The 19,662-nt window shown below is 38.8% G+C and overlaps 1 protein-coding gene across 1 annotated transcript in view; it reads right to left on the bottom strand.

The window, feature by feature from the left end:
• The window catches only part of CALCR (calcitonin receptor), a 113,745-nt gene that overhangs the window by 22,257 nt on the left and 71,826 nt on the right, over window positions 1-19,662 (bottom strand). Inside the window, exons 4-8 of the mRNA XM_018047421.1 lie at window positions 17,042-17,198; window positions 16,153-16,263; window positions 11,813-11,925; window positions 9,505-9,596; window positions 1,195-1,321 (exon numbers count right to left, since the gene is read on the bottom strand). Coding sequence (XP_017902910.1) covers window positions 1,195-1,321; window positions 9,505-9,596; window positions 11,813-11,925; window positions 16,153-16,263; window positions 17,042-17,198 — 600 coding nt within the window. The remainder of the gene's footprint in view (window positions 1-1,194; window positions 1,322-9,504; window positions 9,597-11,812; window positions 11,926-16,152; window positions 16,264-17,041; window positions 17,199-19,662) is intronic.

The following is a 19,662-nucleotide window of genomic DNA, read 5'->3' as shown; positions in this document are numbered from 1 at the left end:
ATGGTTTGAAAAGATAGATCATAACGCCTTCCTGGATGTATTCACACTGCAAAGGTTATTAACACTGTGACCCATCAGAAGCCGGATTGAGCTGCTTTCCCATGCCGCACCACCGTCACACAGGATGCACGCTCTGGGCAGATTTCACGCATTTTTGTCATTGGGTTGGCAAAGCCATCAAGTGCCAGTTCTGAAAGATGAGGCTATCTACAGATGCTTGCATAACACAGTTAGGCAGGGAAACAAAAACAAAAAAAGAAAGAAAGAAGGAAAATATGCCATGGCCATTCATTGTGTGCTGGAGAACTTCGGTCTGTGCTTTCAGATGCGCTCTCTACTTTGCCCCAGGACCCAGAGAAACCGCTGGGTGCATATCCTTCGGGGCTTCCTCACCCTCTGGTTTCTGGCTAGGCTCAGTTCAAAGGGGCCCCCAGCAGAGACTGGGAGGTGAGAGCGTGTGAACTAGGGACATGCAAACCTTTTTTAAAGTCGTGTAGACATAAGCCATGATAAAATTTCTAAGAACCACTAGAGTAAATGCATTACAGCGGAAGTGACTGGCCCAAGGCCATTCAGGCCCCAGAATGATGAGCAATTAATAGCTACACACACCTGTAACCCATGAGTGACACACTGGGGCCACCGCAAAGCACTACTTTATAACACCTAGTGTGCGTGCTCAGCGAACTTCCCTGAGATGTTAGTAAATTACTGATTAGTCATGACAACTCAGGGTTGATGGTATAAATCTTATTTGGCTTTAACTTAATTATTTCCAGCCCTTTACTATAGCATGTAACCGATACCTCCAAAAATTACACAGGGATGATATGCCTTAATGCAAAACTCAACTGTAAAAGTAAATATTATTATATATGTAAACAGCTGCATGTGTAAGACAGTCACACCATGTTCACTAGTTACAGAGGTTGGTGTTTAGTTGCCAAATCATGTCCGACTCAAGCAACTCCATGGCCTATAGCCCGCCAGGTTCCTCTGTTAGTGGGATTCTCCAGGCAAGAATACTGAAGTGAGTTGCCGTTTCCTTCTCCAGGGGATCTTCCCGACCCAGGGATTGAACCTGTGTCTCCTGCATTGGCAGACGGATTCTTTACCACTGAACCACCTGGGAAGCCCAGTTACAGATACTGTATCTTTAAAAATAAAATTAAAAACAAGTCACGCAGCGCCTACCGGATCCCTTTTCACGAGCTCTCCATTGGGCACAACCTCAACCAGGTGGATAATAATGATGATAGAGTTCAGAATGTAGGTCAGAAACATGTTCTTATGCAGAGTCACCCGCTGGCAGCTAAGGCTCCTGGAAGGAAAAAGGAAGAGAAAGCATTAACCAGTGCCAAAATATTGATGCTCCTGGAAAATAAACCTTATATAGTAATATTTTAAATCTTCTCTTTAGCAATAGATGAAAGAACATATAAATTAGGCTGGTCCCATCTTTTAAGGTTCATTAGTACCTTTCTGCCTGATTTTTAGACAGTCTCCCGGTCATAGTAACACGGTTTTCAGTTCTCAGGGTGACTTCCTACAGTAACTAAAAGAGTGAGGGATAAAAATCAATTTTAATTGTAACAAAAGTCATAAAATTAACCGAGAAGAACTTTTCTAAGAGAAACTATTAGGGTTTAGAGTGGTGATTCAGAGGGAAAACCAACTCTCCACTGATGTAGTGTGCCAGAAGCTGAGTGGCAAATGGGGACGAAGAGCTGAAAGGCAGCACCAAGGCGGCCTGCCAGCCTGACTGAATCCATGTCCTTGGCCCCTCACACAGGCTAATTTTCTCGTCTCCCATCATCCTTCTCTTTCACCATTTCTTTTTTCTCTTCTGGATGTGGGCCATTTTTAAAATCTTTACTGAGTTTGTGACAACGTGGCTTCTGTTTATGTTCTGGCGTCTTGGTAGTGAGACAAGCGGAATCTTAATTCCTTGACCAGGGATTGAACCTGCACTCCCTGCACTGGAAAGTGAAGTCCAAATCCCTGGATTGCCAGGGAAGTCCCCTCACCATTTCTTTTGATACCTTCTGATTTCTCATATTCCAACTGGAATCAACTCTACGGCTCCTCTTTCCCATGTCCTCCTGACGGTGGAGCTCAGACACAGACAGAGAATTCTAACTAGGCTCAAATTTGATGTCGTGCTGGGGCACAGTGTGGTTTGGACCTGGGCCTGCTCCAAGTGCTCTGCTCTTTGGCACAGTTCTGCCCCACCTCTGGGGTACTAAACATTTGCTCTATTTTCTATTCTCCTCTCCTCCGCTTCCTAAATTTGTACATATGTATTTGTGTGAATGTTCACATAAAGGAACATTAGTTTAAATATCCTATTTCACTTTTTGAAGCAAATGGAGAGAGCCTGCAGGAGGGCTGTACAAAATTGGAGTGATTATCCTAGATGAATTAAAATCTCGTGTTTACCATATTTGATCCAGTCAAAGAACATTTAACATAATGTGGGGACTTTAACATTAATGTTCGGTTAATGATGCCAATGATTGATCATAGTAACTACTCCTAAAAAATCTTCACAGAATAAAGCCAGAATTCCAGGCATTTGACAAGAAAATTCTGGGGAAAAATGACAATGGAAATGCTTTCCTATATTTTCAAATCAAGGGAAAATGAGTTGTCAATTTTCTGTAATGAAAAGTAAGTTTAATCCATGAGGGATCTGTGAGAAGAGCATATTTTGATTATTGTGGCTACGCTTTTCCTATAGGAAGTACTGCTGCTGCTGCTGCTGCTAAGTCGCTTCAGTCGTGTCCGACTCCGTGCGACCCCAGAGACAGCAGCCCACCAGGCTCCCCGTCCCTGGGATTCTCCAGGCAAGAACACTGGAGTGGGTTGCCATTTCCTTCTCCAATGCATGAAAGGGAAAAGTGAAAGTGAAGTCGCTCAGTTGTGTCCGACTCCTAGCGACCCCATGGACTGCAGCCCACCAGGCTCCTCCGTCCATGGGATTTGCCAGGCAAGGGTACTGGAGTGGGTTGCCATTGCCTTCTCCGATAGGAAGTACAGGCATCAGTAAAGAGTTAATACAGAATATTCTTAAATTCTCAACTTTTTGAGCAGGGGTAAAATGCAGGAGGTAGCCAATGGTAAAGATGGGGTTTAGAGAAGAACTTTCTTTCGCTCACACACACACATACTACCATGAGCTATTTTATGTAGTAGCAGAAAATTTTGTTAAATAAACTGAACCTAATTGGTTTTATAATAGTACTTTAAAAGTAGGCTGCAAATTTAAGATTAAATAGAAATTTATCATGCCCATTTATACTGCATAAGCTCTTCCATAAAGCAAGTGTTAAATCTGTGACCTGCCATTTTTCATGTAGTCATAATAGCACTTTCTAATTCTTCTCCCTGGGAGGCAAATGTCTGTGGTCTCATTATTGGATTCAGTCTGGCTTAAACCAACGACAGTCGACATTATGCAGAACTAAGGAGTAGGGATGAATGAATCCTTCGGCGCTGTTACTCTCATGCCTAATTTTCTTTGGACTGAGCAGAGTTCAATAATCTGTCGATGGACATTAGCTTACAGAACTGGTTAATGTTCAATCTCCTGTGTAAACTAGAACTTCCCTGAACAAAATATGCTTCCTCTACTTCCAGCTTATAGGGCCGCCTGTACCCCCGTTTTATTTTTCTTCTTAACACTTACTATCCTCTGCCATATATTTGCTTAAGTGAAAGTCGCTCAGTAGTGTCTGACTCTTTGCAACCCCAGGGACTACACAGCCCATGGAATTCTCCAGGCCAGAATACTGGAGTGGGTAGCCTTTCCCTTCTCCAGGGGATCTTCCCAACCCAGGGATAGAACCCAGGTCTCCCAGATTGCAGGTGGATTCTTTACCAGCTGAGCCACCAGGGAAGCCCAAGAATCCTGGAGCTGTAGCCTATCATTCCCAGGGCACCTACTGATAAAGATATTTGTTTTGTATACCTAGGAGGAGAGGGTCTGGCATGTGGTAGGGCTTAATACTCTTTTGTTTGCACTAAAAATCTTTACAAAATGGCACTTTCCTTCTGTGAGCCGTGACCACTCAACAGGTTCTCAGTACTTCAAAGAATTAACATCAAATGTCAGATGATTTCATATTTCACACTTTGTATCATATTGAACATTTGCCAGATTCTTAAATTGACTAATATTGGACATTATCCTGTTGTTCACATTATGTAAATGTATTATTTACACTAGGCACAAAAATGAGAAAATGATGGCTTAAAGCTGGATAAACTGTTAGGTTCCAAAGTAAGAATATGACTTACTTTGAAACAAGTTCTTCAAGAAACAAGTCTCTGTTTCTTGAAGATTTCAATATAATTTCTGCTCATTGAGTCTTAAAAATTTTATTACACTTATTTGACATTTACGATCTGCTTTCTGAAGTGAGTTGAAGGTACTTTAAATTTACTGAAATTCTTTTAATAATCTAACATGTATTACTATGTATCCACTCTGCTTCAAACCTTCTTGAAGATGCCTGGGATATATGGGTGAAGAAAACAGCTGCTGCCTTCAGCGACCTTATATATTATGTAATTATTTACTATTATACTAAATGTTCTGAAAGAGAGGTATAGGATATTCAAGAGGATTACTTGAACTTAAGAAATGATGTGTTTAATTGTTCTCAATACAAATATCCTGTTGCCTGAACGAACACGAGAGAAGTGGTCATTTTCCTGCCAGACCTGTAATGTCTTTAGTGGAAATAGCATGAACCAGATGTTAGCTATATTTTATTCCTCTTGATAAAAAAAATAAGTATTTAGATGGACAGGACATTGCTTACTTTTGAATGACAGGGAACCGTAAGTACTATAACTTCTCCAAGAGCGAGAGGATAAGACAACATCATCTACTCCTGTCTTGTCCCAGCCAAGGTGTCATTCACATATGATGATGAGATAATGATTTACTTTCATATGAATCTCAAGATGTCACACTTTAAAGCTGAAGGCACATGTCACTTTCATAATTTTGATTTACCTGGTATCAATCTTTCATATTAAAAATTGTTCCAAGTTGCTGGTATCTTACGTATGTATTTGCGTGCTTGGAGGAATCTTGAAGTTGTATGAGAGGGTATTTAATATTTGCCTTGAGTCTTACAGATTGTATAAATCAGTTTGATATCACAGGGACAAGGGTCAATTTTAAAAGTTTTCATTTACTTAGGTATCATACCTTGTTAATGATGAACAAGAGGAATGTGGGAAGAAGGGCATGGGAAACAGACTGGAGGAGAATGTTAAAACTCTTAGAAAAATTCAAAACATTATACATCTTTCGGGGCTTAGCATCTTTGAATTTAGCACAAAATCTTTTCCCTTAAGGAACTCCCTTTCGATTGTGATTCCTGCCTCTTTTCCTTATTACTCCTGGTCTATGAGTGAACATGTGCCAAGACATGACCAACAGTTATCTTTGGGGTGAGTGGGGAGAAAGGACGCTATGTTTGCAGCCATCGATTTAATGGTTTCTCTGGAGGAATAGCCAGAGATGATAAGAAGATACTATACAAGACAAAGAGCTATCTATCCATCCTCTATGAAGATGTGAAATAGAATACCAGGGAATACTGAGTAATAGAGGAATCAATATTCCTTTTGGAGCTCCCAGGGGAAACCACCCCCCGCCTTTTTTTTTTTTTTTTGCCAATGTAGCCAATGTAATATAGAGAATGGAATGCAACAAAGACACTCCTCTTTCAACATATACCTCTATATACCAATATGCAATTGGAATATAGAGGTATATGCAATTGGAATATAGAGGTATATGCAATTGGTATATAGAGGTATATAGAGGTATATGCAATTGGTATATAGAGGTATATGCAATTGGTATATAGAGGTATATGCAATTGGTATATAGAGGTATATATAATTGATATTCACAACATTTAGCAATCAGCAATGCATGGATACTAAGCAGTCAAAATGGAGGTTAATGAATGTTCTATTATTGGACCTTCCTTAGGAGAAATCAGTGAGATGTTTTAGTGTTTAGAATGGTTCTGCAGAGACGTAAGTTGATAAATTAGAAATGGTACTAAAGAGATAAGTGAATTTATTGCAAACTTGCTTAAAATAATCAGAAAACAAACACAAATGTCCACTTGCATGACTTTCGTAAGCCAGTCTTCTCCAAGGGTATTTTTACTTTAACTCTCTTACGGACATTTACTCTTGGCATCTAGTAGTAAGGAGTCTTGATTGACTAATTTGATGTTTCTATTTAATTCTTCTTCCTGGTATTGCTCCTATTTTTCCCAGTGAATGTCCTAAAACAAATGTCATGCTAACGGGGCTATCTTCAACCTTAAACTGGTGGATCAGAGGTAACCAGCGTATCATCCTGAAATTCTTTTAACTCTGCCATTTTTATTCAGTTAAGATCTTCAGTGTTGCCTTTTCTATGATTTAAATCACTGAAAAGATGTTCCTTTATCTTGAAGAGGGCATAGAAGTTCAATTTTGTTCTTTTAAAATAATGAAGACTTTATATACATTTATACATTCACTCCCAACAGCACAGGGAACATAATTGTTGTTTGTCTCAGAGTTACATAGTCCTGCCTTTTTTCTTCTGCACGCTCAGAATAAAATCACATTAAGATTAGTGGCATGCCTTAATGATCTCATTCTGAGTAATGTCTCAGGATTTTTCACCAAGTGTTGGCTGTTCTACAGGCTCCCATATATTCAGTAAGTTTAAATTCTTGGCCTTCCTGGCCTGCTGGTTTGAGTAGGACACCTGCAGAGTTATTCCTTGTTATAGACCCTAGAAAGCACATTTTCCGAAATTAGAGTGAGATTTCAATGGGATGATTGTGAATAGGGCATTAGGTTTCAGAAGTGGAGCTGGGTGTAACTTCTCATTTTGGTTTCACGAAAGTTTTATGAAATGGATTATTTGGATTTTGCTAAATAACTCAACCCTGGGCATGCAGAATTAAGCAGGGGAGTGATGATTAGATCTTGCTCAAGTTTCACACTGATGATGCCATTTAAGTACATAAATTGTAAAGCCTCCTGTTATAATGTCCAGTTAACATCACAAGGGTGATGTTGAGTGTTTGAAAAAAATCTAGAAAAATATTTCTAAAAGAGAAAAATGTTGTTATAGATCACTTTTATTTTCACAATCATTTTGAATTTCTGAAATCCAAATGTAAGAAAAAATGTGAAGAATCAGAAACATACTTTACTTATTTTTAGCCATGCTGCATGACTTGTGGGGATCTTAGTTCCCCAACTGGGGATCAAACCCATGCCCCTGGCAGTGGAAGCATGGACTTCTAACCACCAGGGAATTCCCAGAAATGTACTTTAAGGAAAACAGATAGCCTTGATATTTTTAGTTTGGGGAAATTTAAGGTAGATTAAGGACAGGTATAAACTCAGACGTGACTGCTTTTGAACTTGAATATGGTGTTCTTCATACCCTAGTCGCCTCTGACTGTGTGTGTCCTGGAGAACAAGGTATTGCAGTTTGTCTTCCCATCATTGCATCCAGATTCTGCCTCAATAAGATATGTTTTTTCTCCCAAGACTTGCTCTTTGGTAGGTTCTTGAAAGAGGAGCTGGTAAGGGCAAAACTCGGTGCTTCCTAGACAGTCTGCCCTCACACTCTCTCAAAGAATTTACCAGATTAATTTTGCTTTGGGACTAACTGGAATTGAGAATCATTTCACGTTGCTTATGTGCTGCGCTTTTAAACACCCATCTTTAGTGGTTTAACAGAGAAATAATTACTGAAAGAACATCCTTACTTTCTTTGCTGATTTGGTTCTCATACCTCATCACTCATTTAAGTGACAGGAGGAAAATGTTCCCTTGACATTGTTTTTTTCATCTTTAAAGTCCTGCATACATTTAGTCGCACAGTTGCAAATGTGGGGCCTTTTCTTTGATTTTTCTTATGGTTATATTAAGAAAAATGAAAGAAGAGACTTTCAGTGATAGACTTTTTAATCAATGTAATAATGAGAGCCATGGTGATGTATTTTTTGCATTGTGGTCAAGCGTAGTCGAAAAATGGAGACATTCAAAGACGAATCATGCCACGAGTTTACTCCGCTGTATCCTGAATCATTATAATTGAAAAAATTATTTGAATAATTAATCCCTCATGTCTTGTTGCTTTATCAGTCTTCCTCCTGTTCAGCCATATGAGGAAGAAACTCATTTTCTGCTTATTTATACTATTATTTGCTATTTAATTAACAACAAGTTGCTATGCTTAGTCAACATAAATTTTGATGATATAAGATGTACACATATATAATATGTGATTATGATGTAAGTTATAGACAAAGATTAAAAACAGGATCAAGGAAAAATAATACTTACATTAAGGGTGTATTTTACAAGTGATTCTTTGGTTTAATTTTGTCTAGCATTATTATGGCAATATGTGAACAAAAGTCAATTTAAGATTCTGTTATTCTGTATGCAAATCACTGTACATTTAATCATATCTCACATCTTTTAAGTGTGGAGAATTATTTGTAGTCTGTGTCTATGAGGTTTTCTTAGTCATTTGTATAATATCACTGGAAGGAAATACCATGATAGTGTAGAAGTTAGAATTCTCATGAAAGAGTACCATAGTGCCTCCTGACCTTGACCTATAGAAATGACACTAAATTTAGGACGTTTTTAGGACCAAATTTATGTTTGAGATATGTTACTATCTCACATACATTGTGGTCATTTCAAAAAATATACAATCAGTGTTTTAAATTCTCTATTAGTGTAAAATCAGTGTCTTAATCATTTTGCAATAGATAATGCAATCATGTGTATGGACACAACCTCCGGATAGAAACCCTCATTGGAATTTTGTTTCTTACAGTTCTTAGAAGAGAATTTCAGTTAACACTGGTAGGGGTGCAGGGGCAAAAACCTGACACTTGACAACAGGCCATGCTCTTCCAGAAACTGCCCTTGACTCTGGCCGAGTGAGTCAAGGCCAAAGAGACTTCCTTTCATGGGTGCACATGACTGGAGCCTTCCCAGCCCCACTTCTTCTGTGGCCCAACCCACTTACAATACAACTCCCAGTTAAGCAGGCTGTGTTTGAACTTGTGGCCATGGCCTCCATATTGCAGGGTGGGGGGGGGAGGGAAAGGAGGAAGATTCTTTCCTCAATGCTTCATGGCAGCTTAGCCGGTAAGTGGAACTTGACCATGTTAATGTAGTGTATCTGCAGGCTCACAGGATTATTTCATTTTGGGAAGGAGGTGTATTGCTTTCGAAAATTATATGAATCCATCCTATTTTTCCTCAAGGATAGGGTTAAAAGCATATTTTTAATTAATTTCATTTTTCTTGCTACTCCAAGACTCCCAGTGCCACGTGTCATGTCATCTGCAGACTTTCTCGTGCCCAACACTCTCGCAGTATACCACTTATTTTAGCATCTAAGAGAAAATACAAGGCGGATGCTGTAAGTGTACGTACCTAACCAGCATGAAAATCGCCAGGGAAATCACCAAGGTGACCATCGACATCGAATGACCCACAATAGCCAGGTAGTACAGAATGTATGCGCTCTGCAACCACAGGGAGAAAAGCAACGCAGTTACGAAGACAGATACATGAATGAATTATTATAGAAGAGGGGGAATAGTTTCTATTGTTAAGTAATGTAAATTGACACCTGTTTTTCTCTTTTTAAAAAAACTACTATAATTATAACTATTTCAGAGAATTAAATTATGTTGAATTATAAACTGGATCAATGGATTAACTATCATAACTGATATCATAAGAATATGTTAAACCTGAATATGCATGACATGGTGGGAAGAATATAAGACTGGGTTCATCAGAGTGTTCTTTACTCAGAGTATCGTCATTAAGTATTTGTGTGACTCTCAGGTCCAGTCACTTTACTTTCCCAGACTGCAGAAGTCCTCATCTTTAAAATGATGTGGTTGGACTAGACAATTTTTAAAGCAATTCTATGCTGCTGTAAGGAACATCATTTAGCCCAGGCATACAGAAATATTGGATCTGAAAGGTTGTGAAAAGATGACCCAGGTAAACACTAGCCACAAGAAAACCAGTGTGAAACTATAAAACTCTAGATATTAAGTCAGGATGACCCAGCAATACTAAATTTCTGTGCAGTTAATAACATGAACGTAAGCCACAGAGAGCATAACGCAAAAACTGACAACTCCTAGTCATCAGTAGAATGAACCCAGGGAGGAAAAATCAATCTATAGATTTGAAGATTTGAACAACATGATCAACAGGTTTTACTAATTCACATACAATAAACATTTCACACAACATCTACGGAATACCCATTCTTTTCAAAAGCACAAAGGATATCCAAATTGACATATACTAGTCAGTAAAGCAAATGAATCTATTTCAATTCAAATCTTAAGTTGGCTATTCACTGACCATCATACTCTAGAAATCATTAATAAAAAGATAACTTAAAAAATACCCTCATATTGTTAAAAAGTAAAAATGTATTTCTCAATGACCATTGGATCAAAGAAGAACTCACAACGGCACACCAAAACTTTTTGGATGCAGATGAAGTTGTACACAGAGGGATGTTTACAGACTATGCCTATATGAGAAGATCGAACGTCAATGACCTAAATTTCTGTCTAAAGAAAATTAAACTTAAATGATAAAGAGAACTTGAATAGATACTGAGTGGCTCAAAGACAAAACCGAGTTCTTAAAAATAATGTCAATACCTCTTGGCAAGACTGATCAAGGGGGAAAAACAGACCCAAGAGAGATGAAAAACTTGTACACAAAATGCTATAACTGGTTTTGGTGTCCTTGGCCTGTGCCGAGATGTCCCTCTAGTCATATGGTCTTTAAGCTATCTATTCATCTTGTTTAATTGTTTTTTATTCTGTTTTAACGACAGGAAAGTTTTCTATACTTGAAAGCTTTATAGAAAATAAAAGCACTGATGGTTCTGTAGCTTCCGAATTAGTAATTATTTAGCATACAGGCCTATCCTTGAAGGAAAGAATAGGTTTCCTCTGCAGCCACCAGGGCTGCCCAGAGGAGCCCTGTGTGACAGGACGCTGACCCATGGTGTCCCCAGCCCATGGGGACAGGAGGCTGGTGGCGGATTTGGTGATCTTTTCAGATTTCTGAAGAACCTGAAGAAGGGGCTAGTTAGCTACTTGCCACTTCCCACCACCCGCCCCACTGGCTTCAGTGTTTCTAAGCAGAGATAATAAAGCTATTTAACACTAAGACACAAGAAGTAGCAAATTAGAATGGGTTTCCACAAAAATAAACAGCTGCACTCATATCAGTGGGCTGATGAGAAGCTCCATCCTCAAGAGTCTGTTCAAGGCTTGATAGCAAAACTGTCATGGACCTCTCAGGACAGAGGGTGGTCAATTGTTAGCTGGTGACTTGCAGGGAAATCTGTAGTTCTGGAACCCTTCCCGAAGAGAACTGCTGAGGGGGTTCTTGAAAATGTTGCCTAATGTCTGGTATTGCAGGGAACCCCATCATTTGCTCCGTGGACACATTCCCCTTGCCATAAATGGCCTATTCCACACGCTCAGGGAACCATCACTGAGTGCCAACCAAGAAGTAAAGCATCGTTTTCTCCAGTGCCACTCTCTAAACTCCTCAGAATTGACAGGTCATTATCTGATTTCCTTCTACAAAACAGGCTGGCTTCTTGGTAGCAGGTGTTTTACCATGAGGCATGCATTTCCATGTACAGATAATGGCATTCTCCTCCAATACTGAAATGTGCAGTAGAACCTACCTGCATTTTCTCAGGGGTGAAAGCGTTGCACATGGTATAGTTGGACCAGGAAATGTTGCTCTCAGGATGCATGTACCAAACCCCATCTTCCTCACAATACTTGGTCACTTTTTCTGTTAGTGAAACAGAACTTATTACTATCTCAAAATCGCAAGACGGAAAAACAATAAATTAAAGCTTAAGAGCCATTGCAAAGGGTTAATCACTTTATAGACCCTGAATGTGAGCAGAATCAATAGAGACAACCAGGAACCATGCACCACACACGACGCGTTAATATGCATTGCTTAAATTCAGCTTCAGCAAACCAGGTGAAGCATTGCTATCTCCGTTTTACATTGCCAAACTTATTCTGAGTTATTCACCTTTTTCTAGCTCTCCAAAGTGCCTCTGCAACGTGTTTATTGCCTTAGAGATCACAGAGCAACCCTGAATGGTAAATTGGTAAAATATGAAAGGAGATTTTATCAGTGTGTTTGCAACCCTGACATAGTTCTGATTTTTGATAATTTCATAGCAGTAATATTTGTGTAGCATTGTTTTTCATTGTAAAGCTTATGGAAAACTGTTTTACATATGACTTCTTGTGTTTTTTTAAAACACAGGAATACGGAAATCAGAATTGTATACTAATATTTGCTACTGTTTTAAAGGTTAAGGAAACAATTCATGGTAAAAAAAATGTATTTGGTGAATTATTACTGAGATCTGATAACATTTCAAATAATTTTCTATTAGAAGTTTGGTTAGTCAAATCAACCTGCTATGAGCTAGTATGAAAATTATTTTATCTTTGGCAGTTTTTCAGGTAAAATTCACAATTTTTCATTGTATGAGTGAAACACATACTACCAAATTCAGCACAAGTTTTAAACTGGAAACTGCAGACTTGTTTGTATGTCTACTCCAACAATTTAAAATTTAAATTGGACCAAATTTAAAATGGACCAAAACCCCAATTTTTTTTTCCCCAACAAAGGCGTTTTAAAGCACCTATTAGAATCGTCTGTTTCAATATTAAGAAACATTTTAAATTGTGAATTTGCTGTGACTGCCATTGGACAAAAACTATTTAAAGGACCACCCCTGGAAACCAACAGTTTCCAAAAGGGTCAGCACTAATCAGCAGAGAAAAACTGATGTTGAAAACTGGTCAATGATTTAGTTAATGATTTGCAAATTTTAAAAAGGGGTTGGTAATGCAGCATTTTATCTTTAATATCTTGTTAGGAAGTAGTTTTGTTTTCTTGAATGAATATAATTTCGTTTTTACAAAGTTACATAGCTACATGGGGCAATGTGTTCTGTGGAGGAGGGTGGTTGTCCTGAGAACCTTCCAATCACGGGCAGTACTGAAGTAAGTATGTTTTATTTGGATTTAACTCAAGTCTGTGTGCATGTATAGTTCAGTCATGTCCGACTCTTTTGCGACCCCTTGGACTATACTCTGCCCAACTCCTCTGTTCATGGGATTTAGCCAGCAAGAATACTGGAGTGGGTTGCCATTTCCTCCTCCAGGGGATCTTCCTGACCCCGGGATCGAACCCATGTCTTTCACGTCTCCTGCATTAGCAGGCAGATTCTTTACTACTGTGCCACATGGATCTAGGCATTTCCTAGTCCTAACTGTTGCAGCTATCAAGGATTTGTCTTCTTCTGGGAGAGGGTGAGATAAATGGAGAGAGTGGCATGGATGTATATACACTAACATATGTAAATAGACAGCCAATGGGAATTTGCTGTATGACTCAGGGAATTCAAAGTGGGACTTTGTAATCACCTAGATGGGTAGGAATGGTGGGAGGTGGAGGGAGTTCAAGAGGGAAGGGACATATGTATATTATGGTTAATTCATGTGGATGTATGACAGAAATGAAACCAATATAGCAAAACAATCATCAATCAATCAAAACTAAATAATTACTTTTTTAAAAAAGAAATTGTCCTCTTCTACCTAGCCAGTCTTTCAATATTTGACAAAAGGCTACGTCTCCTCTGACTTCCCTTTCTAAACCAAACACCCTCATTCACACCACACCTGCTGTGTCCCCTCAAGCCTGGAGCCTCTCAGCACATGCTCAAAGGTTGGCATTTCCTCTGAAATAGTCCAAGTCTGGACTGCTCCATGAAGAGGGGAGCATGCTTCCTTCCTTCACACTGGGGAACTCTCTCCTGATTCTCATACCCAGTCCTCAGAGATTCATGTGCCATTAGTCTCAAGAGATGCCAGACACCTGCCCTTTTAAAGGCTCACCGATTCCCAAGGATCTCAGGGTTGAGAATCATTGTCCTCAACCATATGCTGGCCACCTTGGCTCTGTCCCTTTTCTGTTGATTGAGTGTTTGACTCCTGCCCTTACATCCCTCCTAACAGGGATTTGCTTTTTATACTCTAGCACTTTCCTTCAGCCTTTTAAGCCTCATTCTGGAGAAGGACGTGGGAACCCACTCTGGTACTCTTGCCTGGAAAATCCTGTGGACAGAGAAGCCTAGTAGGCTACAATCCATGGGGTCGCAAAGAGTCGGACATGACTGAGTGGCTTCACCTTTTTTTTCTCTCTTTGTATCAGCCTCATTGGAATCTTAACACTGGTATTCACTCTCTCATTATCTACCTACCTTTTAATCAAGCATTTTGTTTAAAAGGAAATCTCTGTCATTTCATTAAACTGTTGAGTGGATCATTGAGATACAGCTTGGGTCAATAGTAAAGTACTAAAGAATTTAAGTTTGTTGAATACAGATGTATTTAAGAATTGCCTTTCTTTTGAAGTGGATTTGTTCCCCTGCTGAGAGGGTTCTATCTAAAAATCTGGCTGAAAAGATGGATCTATGCCTGGAAATCACTGTTTGGCTAACCCCAAAGTTGCCTTTTAGTTAATAATTGTAGCCACTTCAGCAACAGCCCATTGCTGCTTTGGAACTGGCCTTGCAGCCTCAATTACAGAACAACTTTTTTTGCCAATCAGGTTTCTCTAAGGCAGTCATCAGATCAAGATTAATGAAGCATCATTTATTGGGAAGAGTCAGTAAAGACCTGGGGACCACCATCAAATAGCACTGAGTTAGGGTTTACAGGAAGGTAGTGATGAGCGATGGCAACCCACTCCAGTACTCTTGCCTGGAAAATCCCATGGACGGACGAGCCTGGTGGGCTGCAGTCCATGGGGGTGTGAAGAGTCGGACACAATTGAAGCGACTTAGCAGCAGCAGCAGTGATGAGCAGGGAAGAGCGATATGCTCTTTCTCTCTTCACATTCCAACTCTTAAATCAAAATGAGAATTCCTAGAAGTGGCTGGCCTGAACTGGTTTTAAAAGTGCCCCACTGTAATTCCACTTCCACGGGGGTCAAACTTTGTAACTCATTCTCAGAGGAAGCAGGAAAGCAGGTCCCCCACCAGTGTGGCTAGACTGAAGCCTGAAGGAAAACCATGCTCTGGCTTGCAAGTTCTGAATACCACTTCAACCTATATAAGTTTGTACAATGATTTAGAAATATTGTTTCTCAAATGCTTTTTTCATTTACTTAGAAAAGGGTTAGGTAGGAGTTCAGAGGACTTGGGTTGAGTTGTGGTTTTATATAAAATATTGTGTGAGTATAAAAGGAGATAATATGTATGAAACTGTTTTGGAAAGTAAAAAAAAAAATTCAATGAAAACACTCCTATGTTACTTTTATAATTACAGTGACTTTGATGTTACTAATGAACTTAACACATTTGTTGGCTGTTCATGTGGGGCAGGGCGGAGAGCTGGGTTAGTCTGATCCATGTTAACAGTACCAGTCTTCTTTACTGAGCATATGTCAATCATCAGCTATTGGAACAGAAATCTAGTCAATGTTTGGAGTTACCACCTTCTCATTTCTCTTCCCTACACATGAGAGTTTTATATCACTTTCAACATTACAATCAAATTCCCATTATGCTTCTTCCACCAGCCCAGTACACATAAACTCTAGATCAAGGATTTGCATAAGTCATCAAATGGGAAACAATGGAAAATTTTACAAAAACTTCAGCTGTAAATAAAAATGGTTCAGTTTTAGAAAAAGTAATTGCAATGTTTATTAAAATTCAATATTAAATGTTTAAAATATATAAGTGGTTCCTTTAAATTTAATATTTAAATAGAATTTATGACCAACATGCACAACTGGTGATTGACTTAAAAAATAATCTTTGTACAACTGGATATTTCATTTGTGGAAATGTTTCAGAACATGCTAAACCATAGAGATTATGATTTGGTAGTATATTTTGCATCTGATTTTCTTTTTGGAACTGGAAAAATGCTTAAAGATTCATAGCAAAACATAAACCAAAAAGAAATACTCTACCTTCCACATCAAAGTCCGGAAAATAATCTGGGCAGTGCTGTTCAGCGAGCGTTCCAGCGGGTGTATCGTCCCAGCAGGCCCAGCCATCCCAGGTGCGGTTGCAGTACAGACCTGGCCATTTAGAGAGAAATTACATTGCAGTTATCAAAAACCACAGAGTCCTCAGCGAGATTTAATAGGGCATAGACGGTTACTCAGGTTACTCAGGGTTTCTCCACTCGGGTATGGAAATATTAAAACAGCAGTAGCAACAAAATAAAGGTACTAACTTTTCCAACTACTAAGGGAATTTCTTTTCTTTTTTTTTTTTTTGGTAGGATATTCTCCATTTATTCCTCAAAAGGCTTACTTGTCATCTGTGTCGAATCTTTCCTCCAAAATTTCTCCTTTGCAATATCTCCAGAAATGTTATGAAAGAAACCTCGTGAAAGTATATGCTCTATTGTGGGTGCATGCTCAGCTGCAAAGTCATGTCCGACTCTTTATGACCCCAGGGACTGTGGCCCACCAGGCTCCTCTGTCCATGGGCGTCTCCAGGCAAGAATACTGGAGTGGGTTGCCAAGCCCTCCTCCAGGGGATCTTCCCTACCCAGGGATCGAACCTGGGTCTCCTGCATTGGCAGGCAGATTCTTTACTGCTGAGGCACTACTGGGCTACTCTACTTAATTTTGTCTTAAGGGCAAATGTTAACCAAAAGCAGTCAGATGAACCTGAGCAAATAAACTAGGCATGTCTGTGGCATAAAATACACAAACATACCACAGTATGGAAGCCACTGTTAAAAACATTGGCATATTAAATTAATTGAGTTAACACATATTTACCCGCAGAAGAAATAAGCCTTTACTAATGTTTGAAACACACATTCAGATACAGCCTTCTTTTTACCTTCTCCTTGGTAGGGGGGTAACTTCTGCATTCGGTCAAAGCATTTGTGCTGTGCCTGCAACAGTCTCTGTTTTCCTAAAAGGAAGAGAAATGGCTCCGGCTCCAGTGTTGGAGAGTAGGTGGAATCTGAACTGGCTGGAAGGACCGGAAGTGGGCGCTGTATTAGACAGGAAATGGAGTTACTTATGGAGAGTAGAGAGAGGGGAATACATAATGAAATGATCAAAAAGTATGAAAACATTTATTTTCCTTCTATAAGCAATAATTATGCACGATCTCCATGTGGATTATTTTTTCTTTATAATTTAAGTGTATTTATATTTCATCTATAAATTCTACCTAAAATTTTCATATTTGCATTCATTCCATCCACACTGAAAATGTATAGCACCCACACAGACCCATGCACCTCATTACAAGATTTTTAAAATTTTATTATCAATGTAAAGTTTAGAAATAAATAACCTGATTTCCAAAAACAGATGAATATTAAATCAACTTTGTTTTCTTTGGAGCTCCTAAGAATCATGAATCATGTTATTCAAAGTAGATATATTAGTGCAATAAATAAGTTTTAATTGGATTCTTTCAACTGATTTGTTTGTACTTAGATTGCACACACTGCCAAAAAACTTACCCCATTTATTCCACAGAACAAACATAATATGTTCTTTTGAAATATTCTGCTTTGGATAATTGCCTTAATCTCTTTAAACTGGTTTCATCAGCAGATGACCTATACAAGGTAATTCATTTTCACTGCTGAAAATTAAGGCATCTCTTAAATATTTTCCTAGTGCTTCTAAATTTTCAGTGCAGGCTGACATTATTTTGTCAGTCCGTTAGTTTTCATTACCATCATAGGTCCTATTAATCAAAGTTGTGTGTCTGGGTATCTGAAAAGATGGATGTCTGACAAATTGTCTTAAGTTGTGTTTAGATAGATTTCCATTTCTTTTGTGGCTCTGATGTTTTGATTGTGCTTGAATTGGAATTTTTTTATATCCATGTTCTGCATGGGGAGCTTTTTGGAGAAGACTTGCAAGCGTCAACCTACACTGACTTCTGTTTTTCTGAAGTTAGAAATACTCCTGGCTTTCTATCACACCTGCTGAAACACTTTTAATTGGCCTTATTCTGTTTAAATTATTCTAAGATGGAAGTTTCCCCACTGTACTGATGGCAGAGATAGCATTATATACCTTTCTCTATTCTCCACAGTTGCTAAAATAAATATCCTTATACCCCATATACCCCAGGACATTCATGGTAGAGCCTCACTGTGTTCTAGCATATCTCACTGTGTAGGCAGTGCGTCCTGTCCCATGAGATAGTCTATCACTAAAGGCTAGCCAATAAAGATGCATAGCGGAGACAGAGCATGGAGCAAGAAAAGATGGGAATGACCACAGATCCGAGGTAGAATTGGACCTTGAATATATGTACTGTCTGCACAGGCAGAGAGGAGAGGGAAGGCTTTCTGGATGGAAGGGAAGGCACACAGGTTAGCCCAGAGGAAGGAAAGGGCATGTGTGAAATTGTACAGAAATCAAACTGGAGGGGAGCATGTTTGAGGGTAAGAACTGAAATCAAGGAAAATCAGATAATACAGAGCCCTATGAAAACAAATACAAAACTTTTGGGACATGAAAGGCTCAAGATATTTTAGCCAATATGTTAAAAGCATGATGAGGTAAAGATGTCTTGCAGTTTTTTGACCAGTGAAGGTTGTGAAAAGAGAGTTAGGCATCAGATTAGAGCTGGGAAGCCCTGTCAGGCAGCTCAAGGCAAGGACTACATCACCTTAAGATGGAACAAGAAACAGCACCTCAGCACTTTTTCAAATAATAAAAGCACTAAGTATACCTGATAAGGAATGGAGAATAATAAGAGTCAAATGGCCTAGATATTTTAGCCAATACAGCTAGGAAAAAAAAAATGTAGTATCTTGAGAAGGAGAAAGAAAAGACATTAAGAAAGGAAAGCCTTTCTTGGGGGAGAAGATAGTTCTCTTTTGGACTGGATGTGGAAGTATCAGCAAGTCATCTGAGTAGACATCTCTTGCAAACAGAAGAGGATGAATATTTATTATTGTTGTAACATTATGGTTACAACTCTATATGAATATTACTGCAAATATAGTTGACACCACTCTAAGTGTTAGGATTATTTCTAATTTTAATGCTTCTAGAATCTGCGACAGAAGAAATGAACACACCGACAATGATGATTAAAGGTGTACACGTCCTTTATCAATGTGGCTGAAAACCATTATGTTGTAATAGAATATGATGTCATATATAATTCTTTTCTGTCACTTATATTAGATATGCTAGACACTAGGAACTATTTTGCTTAAGCTTGACCAAAGTAATATTCTGAATTCTATTTTTAAACAGACTGAACAACCCATTAAATGCTCCTGTGTTAGCTGGATATTCATGGAGGCCATGGGGAGGCAGTATGTGCAAGAATAGCAAGTGGAAACCTGTATTTTCAATGACAACATTATTTGGTTCAATGCAGTCTTAAACACGAGCGATCATGGCGACATGACCATCTGAAAGAGTAGCTGTAGTTCGTGTAGACGACAGTAGCATCTTATCATTCCTCCAATGTTG

This window comes from Capra hircus, chromosome 4 (genome assembly GCF_001704415.2).
Source record: "Capra hircus breed San Clemente chromosome 4, ASM170441v1, whole genome shotgun sequence".
In the NCBI taxonomy this organism is placed as follows: domain Eukaryota; kingdom Metazoa; phylum Chordata; class Mammalia; order Artiodactyla; family Bovidae; genus Capra; species Capra hircus.
This window is presented reverse-complemented; position numbering and strand designations above follow the sequence as displayed.